Source organism: Mastigoproctus giganteus, chromosome 3, assembly GCF_048544385.1.
Source record: "Mastigoproctus giganteus isolate SK-2022 chromosome 3, ASM4854438v1, whole genome shotgun sequence".
NCBI lineage: Eukaryota > Metazoa > Arthropoda > Arachnida > Uropygi > Thelyphonidae > Mastigoproctus > Mastigoproctus giganteus.
The window spans coordinates 139,596,599-139,619,483 of NC_143577.1; the positions used below are offsets into that span (position 1 = coordinate 139,596,599).

At 37.9% G+C, this 22,885-nt stretch overlaps 1 protein-coding gene across 1 annotated transcript in view; it reads left to right on the plus strand.

The window, feature by feature from the left end:
* Window positions 1–22,885, plus strand: part of LOC150088287 (cubilin-like) — a 1,623,406-nt gene that overhangs the window by 1,502,288 nt on the left and 98,233 nt on the right. Inside the window, exon 44 of the mRNA XM_090370104.1 lies at window positions 19,626–19,813. Coding sequence (XP_090226230.1) covers window positions 19,626–19,813 — 188 coding nt within the window. The remainder of the gene's footprint in view (window positions 1–19,625; window positions 19,814–22,885) is intronic.

Sequence of the window (22,885 nt, forward strand, 5' to 3'; positions counted from 1 at the left end):
TCTATTCTTGGCTACCCTAACACAACCCATGTGTTTACTTCTACCGCAATGACTCCCAGCAGTCTCTGAAAAATCCTGCATCTTGTTTTTCAGGCTTCTGCTCATTTCAATAGAAGCAGTGCAAGAATCACTTCTACCTCTGCCAGTGGCTACTGTTAATCTATTAGTCCTTGTATCCCCCCCAACTAGCAGTTTTCCGACCCACCTAACTCTGTCTCGACAGCATCAGCAAAAATTCTTGCACCCTTTCTATTTAAGTGTATCCCATCCCTGTAGAAGCAATCTCTCCTGTTAACAAGTACAGTACATGGAAGACTGCCACACAAATTGGAGCAGTGTGGCACTGGAGGCAAATTGCTGCAATGGATAAAGGGATGGTTGAGTCGGAGAAGACAGAGAGTGATAATCAGTTGTTATTTGGTTTTTAGGAGCATTAGCAACTAAGTCATATTCCTCCGTGGATATGCGGTGGTCCATACCCGACCTTTCCACATCCTCCGTATTTGGTAGTCATGGGCTCGAACCCTGGTCTAATCAAGAAGCTTGTGCGTGAGGATGAACTTGTGAATTAAGCAACCAAAATATAATACACGCGAAAAGGATTGTTATCAAAAAAGATGGAGAGCCTGTCCCTAGTCAGGCAATAATACTCACATTTAAAATGCCTAATCTACCGAAACTATAAAAGCTGGTCGCTTAAGATACTATGTAAAACCATACATTCCCAATCAAGGTCAGTGCTTTAAGTGTCAAAAATTTGGTCATTTGCAAACAGTTTGCAGGAGTGTAGCTGCTTTTGCTTCTTGAAGGTCAAAAGAATACTCACTCAGACAAGCTGTAATACTGAAGTTCAATGCTGTCCTAGCTGTCATGGTATTCATTCTGCCTTCTCTAAGAAATGCACACAATGGAAACAGGAAAAGAATATTCAAAAATATAAGATAGAGCACAAAATGTCATATCAAGAGGCAAAGAAATAACTTTTCTCAGTAGCAGCTCAGACTCCCTCCAAATATCTCGATATCTGGTTGGGTGAAATTGCTCCTTTCCTCATCAAAGGAACAATCTACCACCAAGTATACTACCCGAGAGGTAAACACACTGGTAGCAATACCTCCTAATAAGAAACCCAATGCACAACGAACAGACCTAACCAAGAGCCAGGAAGGAGGCATCACACATGAATTTATATCTACTACCATGGACATCGATGAAAAAGTAGATGAAAATAATATAGTCCTTGAAATTCATCCAGAGGATGGCCAGTCTTGACAAAGAAAGGTAGAATAAAAATAGACAGGCACGAATAAAGTATCTCATATAAGTAAGCAGATACCAGTTAAAACCAAACAATGCACACAGTGATTCAGTGGAATTGGTGTGAACTTTGTGCTAATTTAGATGACTTATACCAGGGGTGGCCAACTTAATTTGTGATGCGATCTACTTTTTTTCTTTAAAATATGCCAGGATCTACCATCTCCAGAATTTCATTGCACATGGTTAAAAAATTAATCAATAGGCACTGAAAAATGTTTTTTATAAATTTTAAAATTAAATACAATTCAGAATTCTTATTTTAAATTCGTACATATTTAAATTTTTAATTTATGTGAAGTTTGTGTCTTAATGTCATCTGCCAAGCTTTCAAAATCGGGGATATACTGTGATAAGGCCAACTGTAAAGGATCTTCTGTATGCAAGTTCATAAGAGTAGAGCAATTCTTTGTCTTTGTTTGTTTCAAATACGGAAAGGCCAATTCACATAGATATGTGGAACCAAAACAGAATTTAAAAGTTCACTGCATTTTTTTTACATTTGAGTACTTTTCTTGGCAAACATATTTCCAAAAGTCTTTTTCTGATGACCTGGCTTTTAGGAAGATATCATTTCACAATGTAATAATTTCATTTTCAAGTAATATTTTCTCCATGGGAAAAATCTCAATGATTTTTTTCTGCAATTTGTTTTGTATCTAAGTCAACATTAAATGGATAAGAAATATATTGAACAATGTCTTCAATTGTTTTAAAATCACTGAATCTGGTTTCAAAATCATCCACAACTTTCTCAATTTCAGAAACATAGTTCTCACTATTAAATTCAAAAATGGATATTTTTGCAAATGATCTTGCAGATTTGCAAAATGATTGAATTTTTCTTCTTTGAGATTGCTAACCATTGCCAAAAATTGATATTTATATGCAGAAATACTACTAATCATGTCATCAACATTTTTATTTTTTCCTTGTAATTCCAAATTCAGATGTGAGGATGAACTTGTGAATTTACTGGTAAAATTTGCCAAAAAATGCCAGATCACACAACACAACCACTCCATATCTTATAGCTGCTGATAATTATCTCCCCTTTGATCAACAATTTTTTTAACTTCATTTGGCAAATTTCAAAATCTCTGTAGAAACTTACTCCAACTTAACCACCTCACATCTGTGTGTAATATCAGATGTTTGTTTATTTGGTTTTTAGGAGCATTAGCAACTAAGGCCATATTGCTCCGGGATATGCGGTGGTTATTCCCTGACCTTTCCGCATCCTCCGTATTTAGTGGTGACGGGCTCGAACCCCGGTCTAATCAAGAAGCGTGTGCTACGCACTGCTGCTCCTTCCCACCTGGCTACGGAGGCGCCTGTAATATCAGATCTGGTTCATTTTCATCGAGTTGCATTTTGAAAAGTCTCCTTTGAAGAGATTGTCCTCTGTAGGAATTCACAATTTTAAAAGCTATACTCATAAAACTTTTATATTTAATCTTTTGCTGGCTAACACTTGTTGGTGGATGATACAGTGGCAACTCAAAAAATCTGGGAATTCATCATCCTTTTGGCACAATGTGATGAATACGTTAAGATGCCCTGTCATTGCTTTAGCTCCATTTGTTGTTATTGATACCAGCTTAAATAGTGGTAATTTAATTTTTTCAATAAAATTTTTGAATGCATATATCAAGACCTCTATTTCTTTCTTTAAATGAAACCATACCCAGCAGTTCTTCTCTAGTGGCAGAATCATCGAAAAACATACAAACAAAAACGAGCAATTGAGCTGTACCACTGAGGTCTGTAGATTCATCCAGTTGTAAAGAAAATGACACACAATTATCAATGTGAGCACGCAATTGTTCGCTCACATTTTTACTAATTTTTTCAATGCGTCGCATCACAGTATTTCAAGATGAGATAATTGTAGATCTAGAACAGCACTTTTAATTTCATTTTTGTTCTTAAAATTTTCAAAAAGAGAATCTGTTATTTCTAAAAATGTGTCTTTGATGAATTTTGACCATCAGAAAATGGTTTGCATTTTTTTGCAAGAAGATGACTCACTTTAAATAATGCTACAGTTACTGCTTTAGATTATAAATTGGGTGTCACAAAGAAATTTTGTTGTGTGAATAATCTGGATTTAAGTTCTTTTAATTTATTTTTTCTAAGATCGCTATTAGGCAGAAAATCCGATTGGTATTTACCATGGAGTGCACTGAACTGCCTTTCTAAATTTTCTCTTTTGGGTATAGCATTGCAAATTAAACAAAATTTTTCTTTTATCATTACAAAAAAGTATTCTGGTTCCCACTCTTCAAATCAAATTAACATACTGTCCAGTTGTTAATATTAAGTAAACTAAATAAGAATTCGACACATACACATGCTCTCCACAATGTGAGTTTTCACTAGACAAGCCTAGCGGCTGTGCGGCGGCAAAAGTAGTCGTGTGGTTCAATGGATTTTAATAAGAATATGCAGTGGGGTGCATAATAATAATAAGATTCTTTATTAACATAAATTGTATACAATGATTCCTTACACAGAAACACAGAAAGCCTTACAATATGTTGTTTATACAAGTGATTTTTATAATAACATTTAGATTTTGACTAATATATTTTTTTAAATATATTTAAAATTCGTTGTGATTGACCGAAACTAAAGCCAGAATCGGCTTGTTGACCACCCTGACTTATGCGATCTCTTAAGTGATTATAAGCCTGTAGCAGTACAAGAAACAAACCTGATAAATTCAGTATCTATAACAAAACGCTACACCATGTATAGAAAAGATAGAAATGCCTCTAATTTGGCACATTAAGGAGTAGCACTCTTAGTGAACTCTTTAATTCTCTCTAGACCTATCCCCTCTGCAAACATCTTTAGATCATTTGCAGTACGCATCACCATTGACATAACAATAACATTTGTTTTATTATATCTGTCACCAAACCACGCATATGCCCTTGATGATTTAGATGTCTTAGTAAAACAAATACTTGCTACCATCTGTATTCTGAGTGAGTGGAATGGCCATCACCCCCTACAGAGTTTTCAACATCTTGATTGCAGAGGACAGCGAAAAATTTTTCAATAAACATAACCTAACTATTTTAAACACCAGTGATCACACATATGTGCATTTACCATTTGGCTCAAGCTCTGCTATTGATCTTTTAGTGTGTTCTCCAATGATATTTCCTCTCATAGACTGGACAGTTGCTGACAAACCTCATGGTAGTGATCACATTTCAATCATCTGTAATTTCTGCACAAGTTCTCTTCCCCAAGAGTAACATTAGAACAATTTGGACATTTTACAAGGCTGACTGGAGCAAATACCAAGAAACAGTTTACTTAGATACGTCTGTTATTGCAACCCACACAATTGATACTGTGGTAAGTTTCATTACACAACAAATAATGACACAGCTGAATCTGCTATCCCAAAATCATCATCCGAAATTTACGCTTTTTTTTTTTTTTTTTTGGACAAAGCATCATCCGCTTTGTCCAAAAATGTGGTGGAATGATGCATGCAACAATGCTAAAAAAAAAAAAAAAAAAAAAGGAATAAATACTGGAATCTATTTCATAAACATTCTACCACAGCCAATCTCCAACCATTTAAGAGAGCCAGAGCTAAAGCTCGTCATAAAAAACAAGCGAGTAAAAAAGAAGCATGGGCATTATAAGCTTCCACCATAAATAGTTCTGCAAATACTGTTACAATTTGGAAAAAATCAAACGAATTAATGGTAAATACTTGCAGACAACTTCTCTGGTTCTACTTGTGAAAGGGATGGAAATTTATGAACCTGTAAAAATTGCCAATGTCTAGGCACTTCATTTCAAAACACTTTCAGCTGTTGCCACATAAACCAGCATTTCAATTGCTAAAATCCCAGACAGAAAAATACAAACTGAATTTTAATACTGCCCTCTAACATTCATACAATCAACCACTGACCATGATTGATTTGCACAATTGCACTTCAATTGTGCAGTGTGCTTGTACAAGTGAAGAACAGTGCTCCAGGCCCTGATGTAATTTCTTACACCATGATTGATCATTTAAGTGCGAATTTATTAATTGCTCTCGTACAATTGTACAAGATATTCTTGGGATATCAGAGACATGTTGTCACACAAACATAAGCAGTGCAGAATTGGAATTTTGGGAGTATAATGTGTACAGAAAGGATAGGCAGGACAGGAAGGGAGGAGGGATTATGTTGTTAGTTAAGAAACACATAAAATCTAAGGAAGTGCATCCAATTGATGTTGGTGGACAATGCAATGCAATGTTGAGTCTGTTGGTGTGACATAAGTACTGGGAAAAGAAAAATAAAAATAGGTGTGTGTTATAGACCTAATGAATCTAATGAGTATAACGAGCAAGTGTACAGAGAAATAGAGTGGGCCAGTAAATCAGAATGTCTTATAATGGGGGATTTTAACTTTCCAGATATCGACTGGTACTTCTGAATTAGTTACTCGCACATTAGCAAGACTTTTGTGGATATATTGGAAGACTGTTTTCTACAGCAATATGTTTGAGAGGCAACCAGAGGGAGTAATACTCTTGATCTGATTATCAGCAGTGATTATTCATGCATTAAGAATTTGCAAATAATGGAACCACCGGATGCCAGTGATCACAGTGTACTGATATAGGAATTACTTAAAGATGTAACTACCATCAAGGCTAAAGGGAAGGGCTTTTGCTTTTGCTTTTGTAAAGGTGACTACAGGGGGTCTCAGACAGTTTTTAAATTCTGTACAGTGGGATCAACTGATGATGTTATCAACATTAAATTCTAAAAGGGAAGCCTTCGGGGATTTAATCTTGGAGGCTACTAGGCTTTTCCTTCCAACTAAGAAATACTGTTCAAGGTTTAGGCCTAAATGGATGTCATATGAATTAATGAGGCTCGTGGCAGAGAAGAAAAATGTATGGGATGCATATAAAGTATCAGGTGACATGGAAGCCTATGGCAGATATAAGCTAATCTAATCAAGTCACAAAGGAAGTTAGGCAGGCAAAGGCAGATTACAAGAAATCTTTGGCAAAGGATGCAAAGAAAAACAACAAAATATTCTTGACTTATGTAAACTCTAGAAGGAAAGGGATGAATCAGATTGGACCACTTAACATAGATGGGTTGACTATTGATGATCATGCTCAGGTAGCTGATAAACTGAATACGTATTTTGCATCTGCATTCACACATGAGGAGTTATTCAATGAGGAGAGTGCCAGAAGTTTATCAGACTCTTACAGGGAGCTAAGTGACTTTGTAATAACAGGGAGCAAAGTGGAGTAGAAATTGTTGAAGTTCAACATAACTAAAGCACCTGAGGTGGATAGGATATATCCAGTTATATTAATGGAGACAGCAAAGGAAGTCAGCAATCCCTTAGCCATAATTACGAGAGCTTCCTTAGACTCAGGAGAGGGGACCTCTCCTGACTAGAGGTGTGCAAATGTATCACCAATTCACAAAGTGGGTTCAATAGGTGACACACATAACTACGGACCTGTTAGTTTAACTTGTGTTCCGAAGAAAATAATGGAATCACTGGTTAACAACCCCAGGGGCTCACATCTGGTGAGTATGGGCTTGGCAAGCCCTGGGTCCTCAGCTGGATATCATCATTCTTCTCTTTCTTGGTGATTCCTTTCTACTTCTCTCTCTCTCTCTCTCTCTCTCTCTTTCTTTCTCAGGTTAACTCGGGATTTTTTTTTTTTTTTTTTGGCTAGTGCAGCATAAGCCTCAGGCTTCCTGGCACAATAGAACTAATCATAATAATAATAATAATAATAATAATAAAGAATAATTGTAAGATCATCTAGACAAGACTGCAGTAATAGTTAAGACACAGCATGGGTTTGTTAAAGGGAGGTCTTTTCTGACCAATTTGATTGGATACTATGATGTGGTCATAAAGAAACTGAATGCCAAAAAAAAAAATTTTTATATCATATACTTGGATTCCAGGAAAGATTTTGATGCTGTTGCCCATGGAAGACTGCTGTACAAATTGGAGTGATATAGCATTAAGGATAAGTTGCTACAATGAATAAAGGGATGGTTGAGTGGGAGATGACAGAGAGTGGTAATCAATGGACACTGCTCTTTAGCATTAGTATTATCATCAGTAAGGCATATGATGCAAGAAAGCAAGTTTATGCAGCATCAGCCAAAAAAAAAAAAAAAAAAAACACTTCCATTTCACCCCTTCAGCTGAGCTTTAAATTTATTTAGGCTATCAACTTCCACAACAAGGGATAGAAGTCTGTTCCACCAACCAACTACCCGCTGGCTAAAGGCAAATTTTCGCACATCTATCCTACATCTGTCTTTCCTCAATTTGAATTTATGCCATCTCAGGTGATTATTCTGAGCAAGAGGAAGAATCCCATCAGCATTGAGCATGCTCAAGCCATTCAAGACTTTATACACCTCTATCAGATCACCTTGCCAGTGCCTAGTCTCAAGACACTGTAATTTGCAAAACTTAAGCCTCTCTTCAGAAGAGCAATCCTTTGTTCCATTCACTAATCTTGTTTCCCTTCTCTGTACTCGTTCGAGCAGCTCTACATCCTTCTTGAAATGCGGCCTCCAGACATGTATTATTATTATTATTATTATAATTAGCCATATGGTGCAAGGAAGCCTGAGGCTTTTACTGCAACAGCCAAAAAAAAAATTCTGAGTTACCCCTGAGAGAGAATCAGAAATACAAGGGAATCACCAAGAAAGAGAAGAAGGATGATATCCAGCTCAGGACCCTGAGTGTGCCAAGACCATACATCACCAGATGTAAGCCCCTATACTCAAGGTGTGGCCTGACCATTGCCTTATAGAAGGGAATAATCACCTCCTTACCCCTGCTAGAAAAATTCCTGAATATCATTGACAAGACACCATAAGCTACTCTTGCAGCCCGTCTGCACTGCACAGAGAACTTCATATCTGCCTGTACAATTACCAGGTGCCTCCGTAGCCAGGTGGGAAGGAGCAGCAGTGCGTAGCACACATTTCTTGATTAGACCGGGGTTCGAGCCCGTCACCACCAAATACAGAGGATGCAGAAAGGTCATGGAATAACCGCCGCATATTCCCGGAGCAATATGGCCTTAGTTGCTAATGCTCCAAAAACCAAATAACAACAACAGCACAATTACCCCAGCTCCTTTTCATTCTCTACCACTCTCAGTGTAGTACCACAGAGTTGATACTTTGCTCTGGGGATGCTGTTTCCCATATGTAGTACATTATTTAAATTTCTCAATGTTAAACTTCATTTGCCACATCTCAGCCCATCTGCTCAACCTTTTCAGATCCTATTGCAGCAGCATAACGTCAGTAGTGTCCTTAACAACCCTGCCAATCAGGTGCCTCCGTAGCCAGGTGGGAAGGAGCAGCAGTTCGTAGCACACGCTTCTTGATTAGACCGGAGTTCGAACCCGTCACCACCAAATATGGAAGATGCGGAAAGGTGAGGGAATGACCACCGCATATCCCGGAGCAATATGGCCTTAGTTGCTAATGCTCCTAAAAATCAAAAACAACAACAGCAACCTACGAACCTTTGTATCATCTGCAAACTTGGACATTAAGCTTGATATACCATCATCAATATCATTTACAAATACAGAAAACAATGGACCCAACACTGAACTCTGAGGGACTCCACTCATAACATTACTCCACGATGAGCAGTGTCCATTGATTACCACTCTCTATCTTCTCCCCATCAACCACCCCTTTATCCATAGCAGCCATTTGCCTCCAATGCCACACTGTTCCAATTTGTGCAGCAGGCTTCCATGTGCAACAGTATCAAAAGCCTTTCTAAGATCCAAATATATAATATCAAAGTTATTTCCTGCATCCATTTCTTTTGTGACTGCATCATAGTATCCAATCAAATTGGTCAGGCAAGACTTTCCCTTAACAAACCCATGCTGTGTTTGAGCTATAATTGAAGTCTTGTCTAGATGATCCTGCAGTGCTTCTTTAACCAGTGCCTCCGTTAATTTTCCTGGAACAGAAGTTAAAATCACAGATCTATAATTACTTGTCACCCTTTGATCCTCCTTTGTGAATTGGGGTCACATTTGCACATCTCCAGTCCATGGGTTACTCCCGCGAGTCCAAGGAAGTTCTCATAATTATGGCTAAGGGTTTACTTGCTTCCTTTGCTGCCTCCTTTAATATAACTGGATAGATCCCATCCAGGTGCCTTTCTTGTGTTTATCTTCAACAATTTCTCCTCCACTTTACTCTCAGTTATTAAGAGATTATCTAGCTTCCTGCCAGAGTTGAATACACCTCTGCAATTACCTTGCTGAATATCTCTTCATGTGTGAATGTCGATGCAAAATATTCATTTAGTTTGTTGGCTACTTGAGCAGGATCATCAACAGTTGAACCATCAATATCAAATGGACCAATCTGATTCAACCCTTTCCTTCTAGAGTTTACATAAGTAAAGAACTCTTTGCTGTTTTTCTTTGCATCCTTTGCCTAAGATTTCTTGTAATCTCCCTTTGCCTGCCTACCCTCCTTTGTAACTTGGTTACGGATCAACTTATATCTATCATAGGCTTCTGTGTTAATTTATATGTATCCAATGCATTTTTCTTCTCTGCCATATATCTCATTACTTCCATCTGATATCTATTTAGGCCTAAATATTGAATAATATTTCTTAGTTGGTATGTAAAGCCTAGTAGCTTCCAAGATAAGTTCTTTGAATGCTTCCCATTTTGAATTTGCTGTTGGTAACAACATCAGTTGGTCCCACTGTATAGAATTTAAATACTGTCTCAGACCATCCTAGTCACCTTTACGAAAGCAAAACCCTTCAATTTACCCCTGATGGTAGTTATCTCTTTGAGTAAATCCCACTTCAGCACACTGTGATCACTGCCACCTAGTTGTTCCTTTATCTGCAGATTCTTAATGCAAGAAGAATCACTACTGATAATCAAATCAAGAGTATTACTCCCTCTAGTTGCCTCCCGAATATGCTGATGTAGAAAAAATCATTCAATAAATCCCCAAAAGCCTTGCTAGCATGTGAGTGACGAACCCAGAAATTCCAGTCAATATCTGGGAAATTAAAATCCTCCATTATAAGACTCTCTGATTTACTGTCCCACTCTATTTCCCAGTACAGTTTCTTATTATACTCATCAGAGTCATTAGGCCTATAGCACACTCCTACTCTCAATTTTGATCTCCCAATGCTTATGCCACACCAAACTGACTCGACACTGCACTGTCCAGCAATGTCGACTGCCTTCACTTCCTTGGATTTTATGTGTTTCTTAACTAATAACATAATCCCTCCTCCCTTCCTCTCCTTGCTGTACACATTGTACTCCCCAAATTCCAGTTCTGCATTCCTTATATCTGTGTGATACCACGTCTCTGATACCCCAACAATATTTGCCTTTGATGTTCTGAGCAATATGTCAAATTCATCAAATTTATTTACTAAACTCCTCGCATTGGTGTACATGCATGTATACATGCACCTGTTCCTATTCTTAGCTACCCTAACACAACCCATGTGTTTACTTGTACTGCAATGACTCCCAGCAGTCTCTGAAATATCCTGCATCTTGTTTTCCATGCTGCTGCCCATTCCAATAGAAGCAGTGCAAGAATCACTTTCACCTCTGCCAGTGGCTACTGTTAATCTATTAGTCTGTGTATCCCCCCAAGCTAGCAGTTTACCAACTCACCTAACTCTGCCTCGATGGCATCAGTAAATATTCTTGCACCATTTCTATTTAAGTGTATCCCAACCCTGTAGAAGCAGTCTCTCCTGTTAAAAAGTACAGACCAGGCTGAAAAAAATTCTACCCCTTGAGCCTTGCACAATCTTTCCAGGGCCGAATTGATTGAAAGGCTCTCATCATATACTCCCTCCTTTCGTGTCTCGGCAGAATTGCAGACACTTTCAAATTCAACCCTAATTCACAGCTTTTTTTCAGCAGTGACATGTACTTGTTTAATAATTCTGCCGGTCTCCTACTCTTAATATCATTAGTGCCAAGTGTAAAACTATATCACCTTTTGTCCCTTAAAAGATGATATCCGCTCTAAGGCATCATCAGCCTTTGCCTCTGGCAGACATACCCTGGTCCTGTTCCACCTATCCTTTTTACAAAGCATGTTTCCCATTTCCCTGACTATAGAGTCACCAACAACTACTGGTTCCTGTGGGACCAGCGCATTCTGCCTTGAGGGTTGCCGCTGTGTTGCCCGATAACCAAGTGCAAGCTGTGGCATTGATGGGGGCAGCGGAGAGCTTGATGGGCCCTCAATTTAGATCCTTTGAGGGCATCCACCCTGTCCTTCAAGCTCTCATATAGGCCCATAACAACGCTGAGTTGTCGCCTGATTTCGTTACACTCCTTGCATCGTGCACACACAAAGACATCGCCCATGGCAATGTCATGTCCCGTACCCGATTGCTCCACAAACATCATGCAAGCAGTGCATTTTAAAAGGCAACTGCCCCCTCAGAGGGCAACTGCCCCCTCAGTTCTTTCCTGAGCCATAGCACTCCCATTATCTTGAGCCCCTTTGGTTTGCTGCTCTGGTCTGAGTCATGATTTCGATTTAATTTCAATAAAATTTCAATTTCAGTACAAAATTATAACCCTAAACATGTATCCCAACACAGTTATAACGCTATATATATTTTTCAGTATCGAGTATTATCTACGAGTTCCGTTTATATAACTTCTGTATCAAGTTATGTATTAATTAATTATGTTACATTTGTAATCTAAGTCGTTATATGTATTTAGTTAAAAGTACAATTTAATTGACAACGAAGTTGAACAAAATTATTATATTATATACTGTACTATACTAAGCTTATATCCCGAACTATCTAGTTCGGGATATAACGTTGTGTCGTATAACAATGGCGGCAAGTTACGAACGGTTAATCTACGAATGGACACTTAAGTATTAGTTATCTTCAAAATCTCGCGGTCTCAATTCAGAATAAACTAAGGATCCTGACAAGGTCTATAAGCTACTTATAGAAAATAATTTGATGTAACATTTCGTCAATAAAACGGCTAAATATGGCTAAAAAACTTCTCGTTCTTCGGAGCTGCAACTTGTAACACGTGGATTTTATACCCTTACCGATTCTTTTATGCAATTACAAGGCCAAGTAAAGAATAAATACACCAGATTAATCAGAAAATCACAGAAAATCACACACAAAATAATGCTATACTACTAAATTTAAATCAAAAGTTTTAGAAAAACAGTAATTTCAAATCAATAAATAAGAAAATCCACTTAGTGGCTTTGAACATGTCTGACTCCCACGTCAGCAGACTCTTCATGGACAAATGTTATTAATGGAGTTCCCCAGGGTTCAGTGTTGGGCCCATTGTTGCTTTGTATATTTATCAGTGATATTCATAAAGCTATATCAGGCTTAATGTCCAATTTTGCAGATGGTACAAAGGTTGGCAGAGTTCTTAATGACAGTAAAGACAGTATGCTACTCCAACTGGATCTACATAAGTTGTGCAAATGGGCTGTGAAGTGGGAACTGAAGTTTAACATTGACAAATGCAAAGTACTGCATATGGGTAGCAATAACTGAAGAGAAACATACCAACGTGTGGTACTACACTCAGGGAAGTACAAAGTGAAAAAGGCCTGGGGGGTAATTGTGCTGTCAAATATGAAATTTACTGAGCAGTGGAGATGGGCTGCCAGGGCAGATCATGGAATATTGTGAAACATATATAAGAATTTTGATAGCAAGGACAGGGAGCTGATTATTCCATTATACAAGGCAATGGTCAGGCCACAACTACAGCACTGTGTATGGGTCTGGAGGCGTCAATTTAGGCCTCCAGACCTCGCAGGTGCCTACTCTCCAGGCAACTCCTGGAGAGTAGACACCTGCGAGGTGATCTTATTGATATGTATAAAGCCTTGAATGGGATGAGCAAGCTGAATGCTGATGGGATTCTTCCTCTTGCTCAGATTAAGATCCTGAGAGGACATAGCTTCAAATTGAGGAAAGACAGTTGTAGAATTGATGTGCAGAAATCTGACTGTAGCCAGCAGATGGTTGATTGGTGGAACAGGCTTCCATCTTTTATTATGGAAGTTGATAGCTTAAATAAATTTAAGGCTGTGCTGGTTAGGCATTTGGAACGAAAGGTGGAGTGAAATGGGTAAGTTTTTTTCTTTTTTCGGCTGATTTCGCATAAACTTGCTTTCTTGCATTGTATGCCTCTACTTATGCTAATGCTATTTCAGCTCCACCAAGTGTGTGTTACTCTATTGTCCAAGTGTAAGACCTCAAAGGATGCAAAGAAAAACAGCAAAGTGTTGTTTACTTATGTAAACTCTAGAAGGAAAGAGATAAATCAGATTGGACCATTTAACATAGATGGGTTGACTATTGATGATCATGCTCAGGTAGTTGATAAATTGAATGAGTATTTTGCATCCATATTCACACATAAGGAGTTATTCAATGAGGATAGTGCTAGAAGTTTATCAAACTCTAACAGGGAGCTAAGTGATTTTGTAATAACTGAGAGCAAAGTGGAGGAGAAATTGTTGAAGTTAAACATAAGGAAGGCTTCTGGGGTGGACAGGATGTATCCAGTTATATTAAAGGAAGCAAACCCTTAGGCATAATTATGAGAGCTTCCTTCAACTCAGGGGAAATCTCCATGGACTGGAAGTGTGCAAATGTATCACCAATTCGCAATGGGTGTTCAAAAGGTGACACAAGTAACTATAGACCTGTTAATTTAACTTGTGTTCCGTGAAAAATAATGGAGTCACTGGTTAAAGAAGCATTGCAGGATCATCTAGACAAGACTGCAGTAATAGTTAAGACATAGCATGGGTTTGTTAAAGGGAGATCCTCTCTGACTGATTTGATTGGATACTATGATGTGGTCACAAAGAAACTGAATGTCAAAAATAATTTTGATATCATATACTTGGATTTCAAGAAAACTTGTAATACTGTTGCACATGGAAGATTGCTGTACAAATTGTAGATATATGGCATTAAGAGTAAGATGCTAAAATGGATAAAGGGATGGTTGAGTGGGAGACGACAGAGAGTGGTAATCAATGACACTGCTCTTCATGGACAAATGTTATTAGTGGAGTTCTGCAGGGTTCGGTGCTGGGCCCATTGTTGTTTTTTGTATTCATCAATGATATTGATGAATGTATATCAGGGTTAATGTCTAAGTTTGCAGATGATACAAAGGTTTCCAGGGTTGTTAACGATAGTAAAGACACTACGCTACTCCAACTGGATCTATACAAGTTGGGAAAATGGGCTGAGAAGTGGCAACTGACATTTAACATTGGCAAATGCAAAGTACTGTATATGGGCAGAAGTAACCAAAGAGAAACATACCAACTGTGTGGTATTACACTCAGGGAAGTGGAAAGTGAAAAAGACCTGGGTGTGATTGTGCAGTCAAATATGAAGTTTGCTGAGCAGTGCAGGCAGGCTGCCAGGGCCGGTAATGGAGTCTTGTCAATGATATATAGGAATTTTGCTAGCAGGGACAGGGAGGTGATTGTCCCGTTATATAAGGCAATGGTCAGGCCATACCTGTCGTACTGTGTACAGGTCTGGAGGCCTCGTTTTGGAAGGATATAGAGTTGCTAGAACGAGTACAAAGAAGTGCAAGAAAATCAGTGAGAGGAAGAAAGGGGTGTTCTTACCAAGAAAGGCTTAAGTTCTGTAATTTGCAGCGCCTGTAGAGTAGGCACCTGCGAGGGTTTTTTTTTTTGTTGTTGTTGGCGCATTGGCTTCTGTGGCCATAATGCACCTCCCAAAGATTTTGCACTACTCTGATCCAAGCCCGAGGCGGGATTCGAACCCACAACCTTTAGATTGCCTGGCAGGTTTTTTACCCACCCGGCTAGCCCGTTCAGCCACTAGCGAGGTGATCTGTTTGATGCGTATAAGGCCTTGAATGGGTTGAGCAAGTCGAATGCTGATGTGATTCTTCTTCTTGCTCTGATTAAAAACCTTAGTGGGCACAGATTCGAATTAGGGAAAGATAGTTGTAGAATATATGTGCAGAAATTTGCCTTTAGCCAGCTGGTGGTTAATTGGTGGAAGATTTCCATCTTTTGTTTTTGTTGTGGAAGTTGATAGCCTAAATAAATTTAGGGCTGTGCTGGACAGGCATTTGGAATGAATGAAGGGGTGAAATGGGCAAATTTTTTTTCATTTTTCGGATAAGATTTCGCATAAGCTTGCTTTCTTGCATGTTATGCCTCTACTAATGCTAATGCTAATTCAGCTCCACCAAGTGTGTGTTACTTTATTGTCCAAGTGTAAGACCTTGCTTTCTGCTGCATAAAAACATTACTGCCACTTTTCTGACCATTTTTAAAACCTATCCAAGTTATCCCGAAAGAGCATTTCTTGGCACTAGTCAATAATCATCCCAATTTTTAAGCCAAGTGCAAATTTTGACATTATATCCTTTCTCCTATTACAATCTAACTAGCAATAGAGGAATTAACTAAAGCTTCTATCTAAATGTAACCGGAAAATTGGAAATAGAGTGGTTCCAGAACCGATCCTTGGGGGGGGGGTCACTTTTGATATTATTCTAATGTGATGCAATACCAGCGCAATCTGTTCAAATTTTTTCTAGATCCTGTTGCAGTAGTGTACTGTCATTAACAACCCTGCCAACCTTTGTATCATCTGCAAACTTAGACATTAAGCCTAATATACCTTCATCAATATCATTAATACAGAAAACAACAATGGACCCAACATTGAACTAATAACATTAGTCCACAAAGAACAGTGTCCATTGATTACCACTCTCTGTCTTCTCCCATTCAACCATCCCTTTATCCATAGCAGTCATTTGCCTCCAATGCCACACTGCTCCAATTTGTACAGCAGTCTTCCATGTTCAACAGTATCAATATCTTTGCTACTTTTCTTTCCATTCTTATCCAAAGACTTATAATCTGCTCTAGCCTGCCTTATTACCTCCCCCACCATCAAATGCACATTTTGTACTTATTATAAGAATCTTTATCTCCTGAAAATTTGTAATTATCCACTGCATTTTTTTTTTTAATAATATCAGTTTGATCCCACTTACCGAGAGTTTAAAAAATATCTGAGCCCATTATTATAATTATTAGACATATGATACAAGGAAGCCTGAGGCTTTTTCTGCACCTGCCAAAAAAAAAAGAAAGGGAAGAATGATGATATCTGCTCAGGACCCTGGGTGTACCAAATGGATTCTCACCAGATATGAGTCCATGGGGGTTATTCTTTGCAAAAACAAGATCCTTTCCTTTAACCATTGATGGTAGTTATTTCTTTAAATAAATCCCACTCGTATAATCACTGCCAGCTAAAGGTTCCTTTGCTTAAAGATCCCTAATACACGATGAATCACTCCTGAAAACTAAATTAAGAATATTGCTTTCCCTTGTTTCCTTTCTGATATGTTGGTATAGAAAATATTTGTCCATTGAATTAAGAAATGTTCTGATACTAAGTGAACTGTCAACCTACAAATTCCATTCAGTATCTCAGATAAGACATTATAATTTGCTGGCCCACTTATTTATCTATAAATTTGTTCATTATACTCATTACAGTCATTTGGCCTAATAGATTCCAACTGTCATTTTTTGTTTTCCCAGTGTTTATGTGATTATCTTATCATACTGGCATTCTGTGTCTTCTGTTTACACTGATTTATAATCTATGCTCCATAACAAAAGTACCAATCCCCCCTTCCTGTCATGAACAGGAAGGGGGGATTGGTACTTTTTGGTACCTTTCTATACACCTTTTAATTACCTATTATAATTCTGAATCTAAAGTTAACATTAGCATTGGCATATGATGCAAGAAAGCAAGCTTATACAGCATCAGCCAAAAAAAAAAAAAAGACCTCCTCATTTTACCCATCCACTCACTCCAAATGTTTGTCTAGTTCTGCCTTGAATCCATTTAAGTTATCAACTTCTACAATGGCAGATGGAAGTTTGTTCCAGCAATCAACCACCCGCTGGCTAAAGGCTTCCACAAAAACTTCCACACATCCACATCTATCCTACAACTGTCTCTCCTCAATCTGAATTTATGCCTTCACAGGTGATTGTTCTGAGCAAGAGGAAAAATTCCACCAGCATTAAGCATGCTCAAACCATTCAAGACCTTATACACCTCAATCAGATCACGTCGCAGTTGCCTAGTCTCCAGACGCTGTAATTTGCAAAACTTAAGCCTTTCTACATAAGAGCAACCCATTATTCCATTCACTAATTTTGTTGCCCTAGCCTGTACTAGTTCTAGCAGCTCTACATCCTTCCTAAAATGAGGCCTCCAGACCTGTATACAGTACTCAAGGTGTGGCCTGATCATTGCTTTATACAAAGGGATAATTACCTCCTTATCCCTGCTAGAAAAATTCCTGTATATCAATGACAAGGCACCATGAGCTACTCTTGCAAATCATCTACACTGCTCAGAAAGCTTCATGCCTGACTGCACAATTACCCCCTGTCAGTGTAGTATCACTGTTGATATGTTACTCTGTGGTTACTGCTTCCCATATGTAGTACTTTACATTTTTCAATTTTAAACTTCAGTTGCCCTTCTCAGCCCATCTGCCCAAATTTTCCTGATCCTGTTGCAGTAGCATACTAATGTTCCTGTACATCATTGACCGAACCCCCATGAACTGTTCTAGCTGGCTGTTTGCACTGCTCAGAGAACTTCATGTTGGCCTGCACAATTACCCTTGGTCTCTTTCGTTCTCCACCACCTCACAGTAGGGGAGAACGAAGCCTGAATATTGTTAATAAATACTGTAAACATAAAGGTAATTCTGGGATTCTGCTAATTATATTAGTTAAGAAGAGCAGTGCCCATTTAGAACCATCCTGTCTTCTGCCCCTCAGCTCTCCCTTTATTTAGCATTAATTTTCTATTAATGCGACACTTTTCCAATTGTTACAGCAGTTTTTCATGCAATGGCATCAAATGTTTCAGAATTTTGTTCTAGATTTTCAGTGGAGCTCTTAACCTTTTTCAGGATTCGTTTTTTTTAAAGTTGAAAATTATGAACTATCTGTTTAAATCAGTCTGCTATTGGTGCCCTTAATAATTTTTATCATGTCATCTGATAGTGGTCTTTTAATACATTGACTGCCAAAATGCTAAAGAAAAATTTGATACATCCACTGTGTTTTTTTTTTTTTTTCTTTTTGTTGTTATGGTTGCTTACTTGTGCACTTCATGCATGTGACAAAAATGGATTTTTTTTTTTTTTTTTTTGTGATATACAAAGACAAGAGAGAAGTCATTTTTTTTTTTAATTGTAAAATTTTCACTTCTCTCATCTGATATGTACTGCATATCTTGTACCGTATTGTCTTGCACTTCTGGCTTTTTATATTTATGCCGTTTGTTTTCCCAGTTGATAGGAATTTATGAAGTTTTGTGTTTAATATAATTAGTTATTACATAAACCTATGAAGAAAACCATGCAAAATGTGAAATGATTTTTGAGTGCCTCAGGTCAACATACCAGTGTAAGCCACAAATCCTTTTCTCTAACCATCAGCAAAAGTCAAAAGAAATGTTTTGATTGATATCCTTCTGTGATAAATATTTATACACGAAAAAGTTTATATGAATACAACTATAATTTCAATACTTAGTTGGGTATATAAATATATTTTTTTCTAAATTTTAAAGTTTTATCTTTATTATGTGCGTTGTTCTTAACCATTCAAAAATATTATACATAATTATATTTGCATTAATGTATTTTTCAGAATTCTCATATTGTTCTCCCTTTAGAATATAATAAATGAAAAGTAAAAATGGGTGCTAAGTAAAGCAGCTTGATTATCTAGTAGAAATTTTTATGAAACTGCAAGGTAAAATCATAGTCAGTTCCTAAGGCACCTACTTGAAATATCATTATAATATAATGCTGAGTAGTTATTTCAGAGGGTTTTGAGTAAATAATATAATATAAAATTGGTAGATCTAAAGGCTTGTTAAACCCAATGTGCTGGGTTTCACAGCAGATAGAATGCTAAAGTAATGTTAGTGTACAAAACAAATTAATGTATCTAGTGAGATACTCACTAGCCAATAATTAAATTTTTAATGCATTACTTCTCTTTGTGTAAAGTAGTAAAGATGCATTTTATGAAACATTATTATTAATATTATCCTTAGAATAGTTCATTTGACTTAGGAATTTTAATTTATATTTGTAGATTGCAGTAGACAGTATTCTCAAAATAATGGAATAATTGTTAGTCCTCTTTATCCTGCATATTTTGGATTTGGTTATGAATGCATAATCATTATTGAAGCACCAAGTGGATATACAGTTTCATTATATTTTCTGCAATTTGAATATGTGCAAAGAAATACTCACCAATGTGGTGCTGACACATTAAAGGTAAAACTTCATTTTTTACTTAAAATAAAATTAAAATTAAATTTTTTTTAAAAAATATTATACAAGATTTTCATTTATAGATTTCGCTATGATTCAAGAACTTTGCTGATTATTCTTTGATATTTTAGGATGGCATGAAAAAAAAATTACTTCATTTGTGTAAGAATGATTTCATTGATACAATGAGAGCAAACATTAGAATCAGATTTAAAACTGTAATCCAAGTCCTTGATCCTTGAGGTTGTCACAGACATTCTCTCAGATATACCAGATAAGCTGTACTTGCTACCTGGGAGTCTAAAACGCTGATGGAACTGATATTCGGGTGACACTCAAGTCAATTGAACCCAATTTCAGTGAAGTCTGGATGCTCTGTGACAACCAAATCCTCTGCTTGCACATTCACGATGGTGGGACTGTTAGTAATCCTGGGTATAACCTCCACGCACAAGTACATGGTGGGTGATCACCCAGGTGTGAACCAACGTAAGCAGGGGTCGAGGTGTGGCACCCACACCACATGGAGGAATGCCACCCCTTTATGTTACCAGGCAGTACTAGGTGGTAGACGACTCTCATCAACTGGTGCAAGACCACCACTTTGCTTATTCGAAGCTTGAAGTGGTGGAACCCATGTTTAGCCTCTAGAGCTAAGTTCTGGTCAACTCTTCCCTATCTCTTCCATCATGCAGTATGATTGATGACTTTTGAGGTTAGGATGAACATCATGGCAAGATCCAATATTCCTTACATTTCAAGGGTTCAGCTCTAAAACGGTGTTCACAGGCCAACTGGAAGTTAGTACACCGGACCGAACCTATTGGTAACTCTCTAGGAGGCTTCCGGATCAGCTAGTGTATAATCTTGCTACCTCTACTCTGCCATATAGTGACTGGAGGGAGTCTGAGTAGTGTATATGCTAGGAGCATTGTCGAGGCCACATTATGTCAAGGATCTGGGTATATTCTTACCATGTGTATGCCCTATCCAAAAATTTCATTACTTCATACAGCATGTCCCACCCAATTTTTCTTACTATTGAATACACCATGAATTGTCACTAATAGAGCAAGCTTAGCTGCAAAAAGATCTAAACCTCCCTAGCACTTCCTAATTCATTTCACAAATATACGTGGTCTCAATTCTAATCTCAACGATGTCCATTTCCACTTGCAGTCTGCCAAACCCCATGTACTTTTTCTGACAGAATCTCAATTATCGGTTGATTCAACTACTGCTCATCTCAGACGCCCAAATTATGTGTCGTATGATTCCTTTCGCATCAAAGGTGGTACTTGTGCATATGGCCATACTGATATTCCCTGTCAGAGACTTGGTAATTTGGAATATCCTCTTTTCAATCTTCTCTGGCTTGAAATCTCTCTACCTCATTGTGTCAAATTCATATGTTGTCTCTACCGTTCTCCCAACTCCACTAATCACTTGGAGCTCTTTGACTTCTCTCTTTCCAACTTGACTTTCTCCAGTCCAACTTTCCTAACAGTGAGGTAATTTTCCTTGGTGATTTTAATGTCACAACTCCAGCTGGCTTTCGTTTTCTAGTCAAACCGACCCAGCTGGTCAAGATGCTGAGGCTTTTGAAATTACTAATGACCTTGCACAGATTGTTCATTTACCTACAAGAACACCGGACAATCCTAATCAGACAGCCAACAATCTTGATCTTCTTCTCACAAACAACCCTTCTAAGTTCATGGTCGAAGTGAGAGGTCCTTTAGGCACTTCAGATCACAACTTGGTGATTGTCTCTTCTCCAATGGATCCTTTATCTCATGGCTATTCCCAACCTCGTGTTGTTTGGCATTACAAGAATGCAAAATGAGATGACCTGCGAGATTTCTTTTATTCTTTTCCTTTGTTGCGCTACTCTTTCAAAACTTCTGTCAACGTTTGCTCAGATCATGTCAATGAAATTATTCTTGCAGGAATGGAATCCTTTATCCCACACTCCACTTTAAAATCTCATCCTTTATCTAAACCTTGGTTTTCCAATAAATGTGCTAAGGCTGTTCAAGAGAAGAATGTTGCATATCGTAATTGGCTTGTTTCTAATTCTTTAGTTTCATTTTCTGCCTGTGCTCCTGGACTTACTCCTATTCTTTGCCGCCTTTTTTCACTTTCTTATTCCAAAGGTGTTTTTCCTTCTGATTGGAAATTTGCTCATATCCAGCCAGTTCCTAAAAAGGGTGACAAATCCCTCCCATCCAATTATTGTCCCATTGCAATTACTTCTACTCTTTCTAAAGTAATGGGAAAATCAATTAACCGCCAAATCTTAAACTACCTATAAACCTTCCCTCTAATCAATGATCGCCAGTATGAATTCTGTCAGTGTCGATCCACTGGTGATATTCTGGCTTATGTTACCCATTTATGGACTAATTCAATGGAAAGGTTTGATGAAACACAAGTAATTGCTCCTGACATCTCAAAGGCTTTCGATCGTGTTTGGCATAAAGGTCTTGTAAACAAGCTTCCATCTTATGGTTTTCCAACTGTTTTTAGTAATTGATTATCCAGTTTTCTCTCTGATCGCTCACTGAGGATGATGGTAGATGGCTCTCTGTCTTCTAACTTCTCCACTAATGCCAGTGTCCCCCAAGATTCAGGTCTTTCCCTCACTCTTTTCCTCTTGTATATTAATGACCTTCTTCCATTGACTGGAAATCCTATCCATAGTTTTGCCGGTGATAGCACATTGCATTCTACTTTCCATTTCCTTGCCCTGCTCAATCAGCTTCAACTTCTTGAAAATCTGCTACCAATTCCTTAAATGCCGATCTTCAGGTATTTCTCCAGTGGGGCAAAGACAACTTAGTTGATTTCAACCCTTCTAAAACTCAGTCTTGTCTTTTATCTTGCAAAAAGGATTCTTCTGCTCCTATGCTTATCTTTAGTGACACTCCGATTTCTAGGCAAAATGATATATCTCTTTTGGGGATTACCTTGACTTCTAATCTCTCTTGGCACAAGCACATTACAAATATTGCTTCCTCTGCATCTAAAAAACTTGGTTTTCTCTTTCGCTCTCGATAAATCGCAAATCCGCCC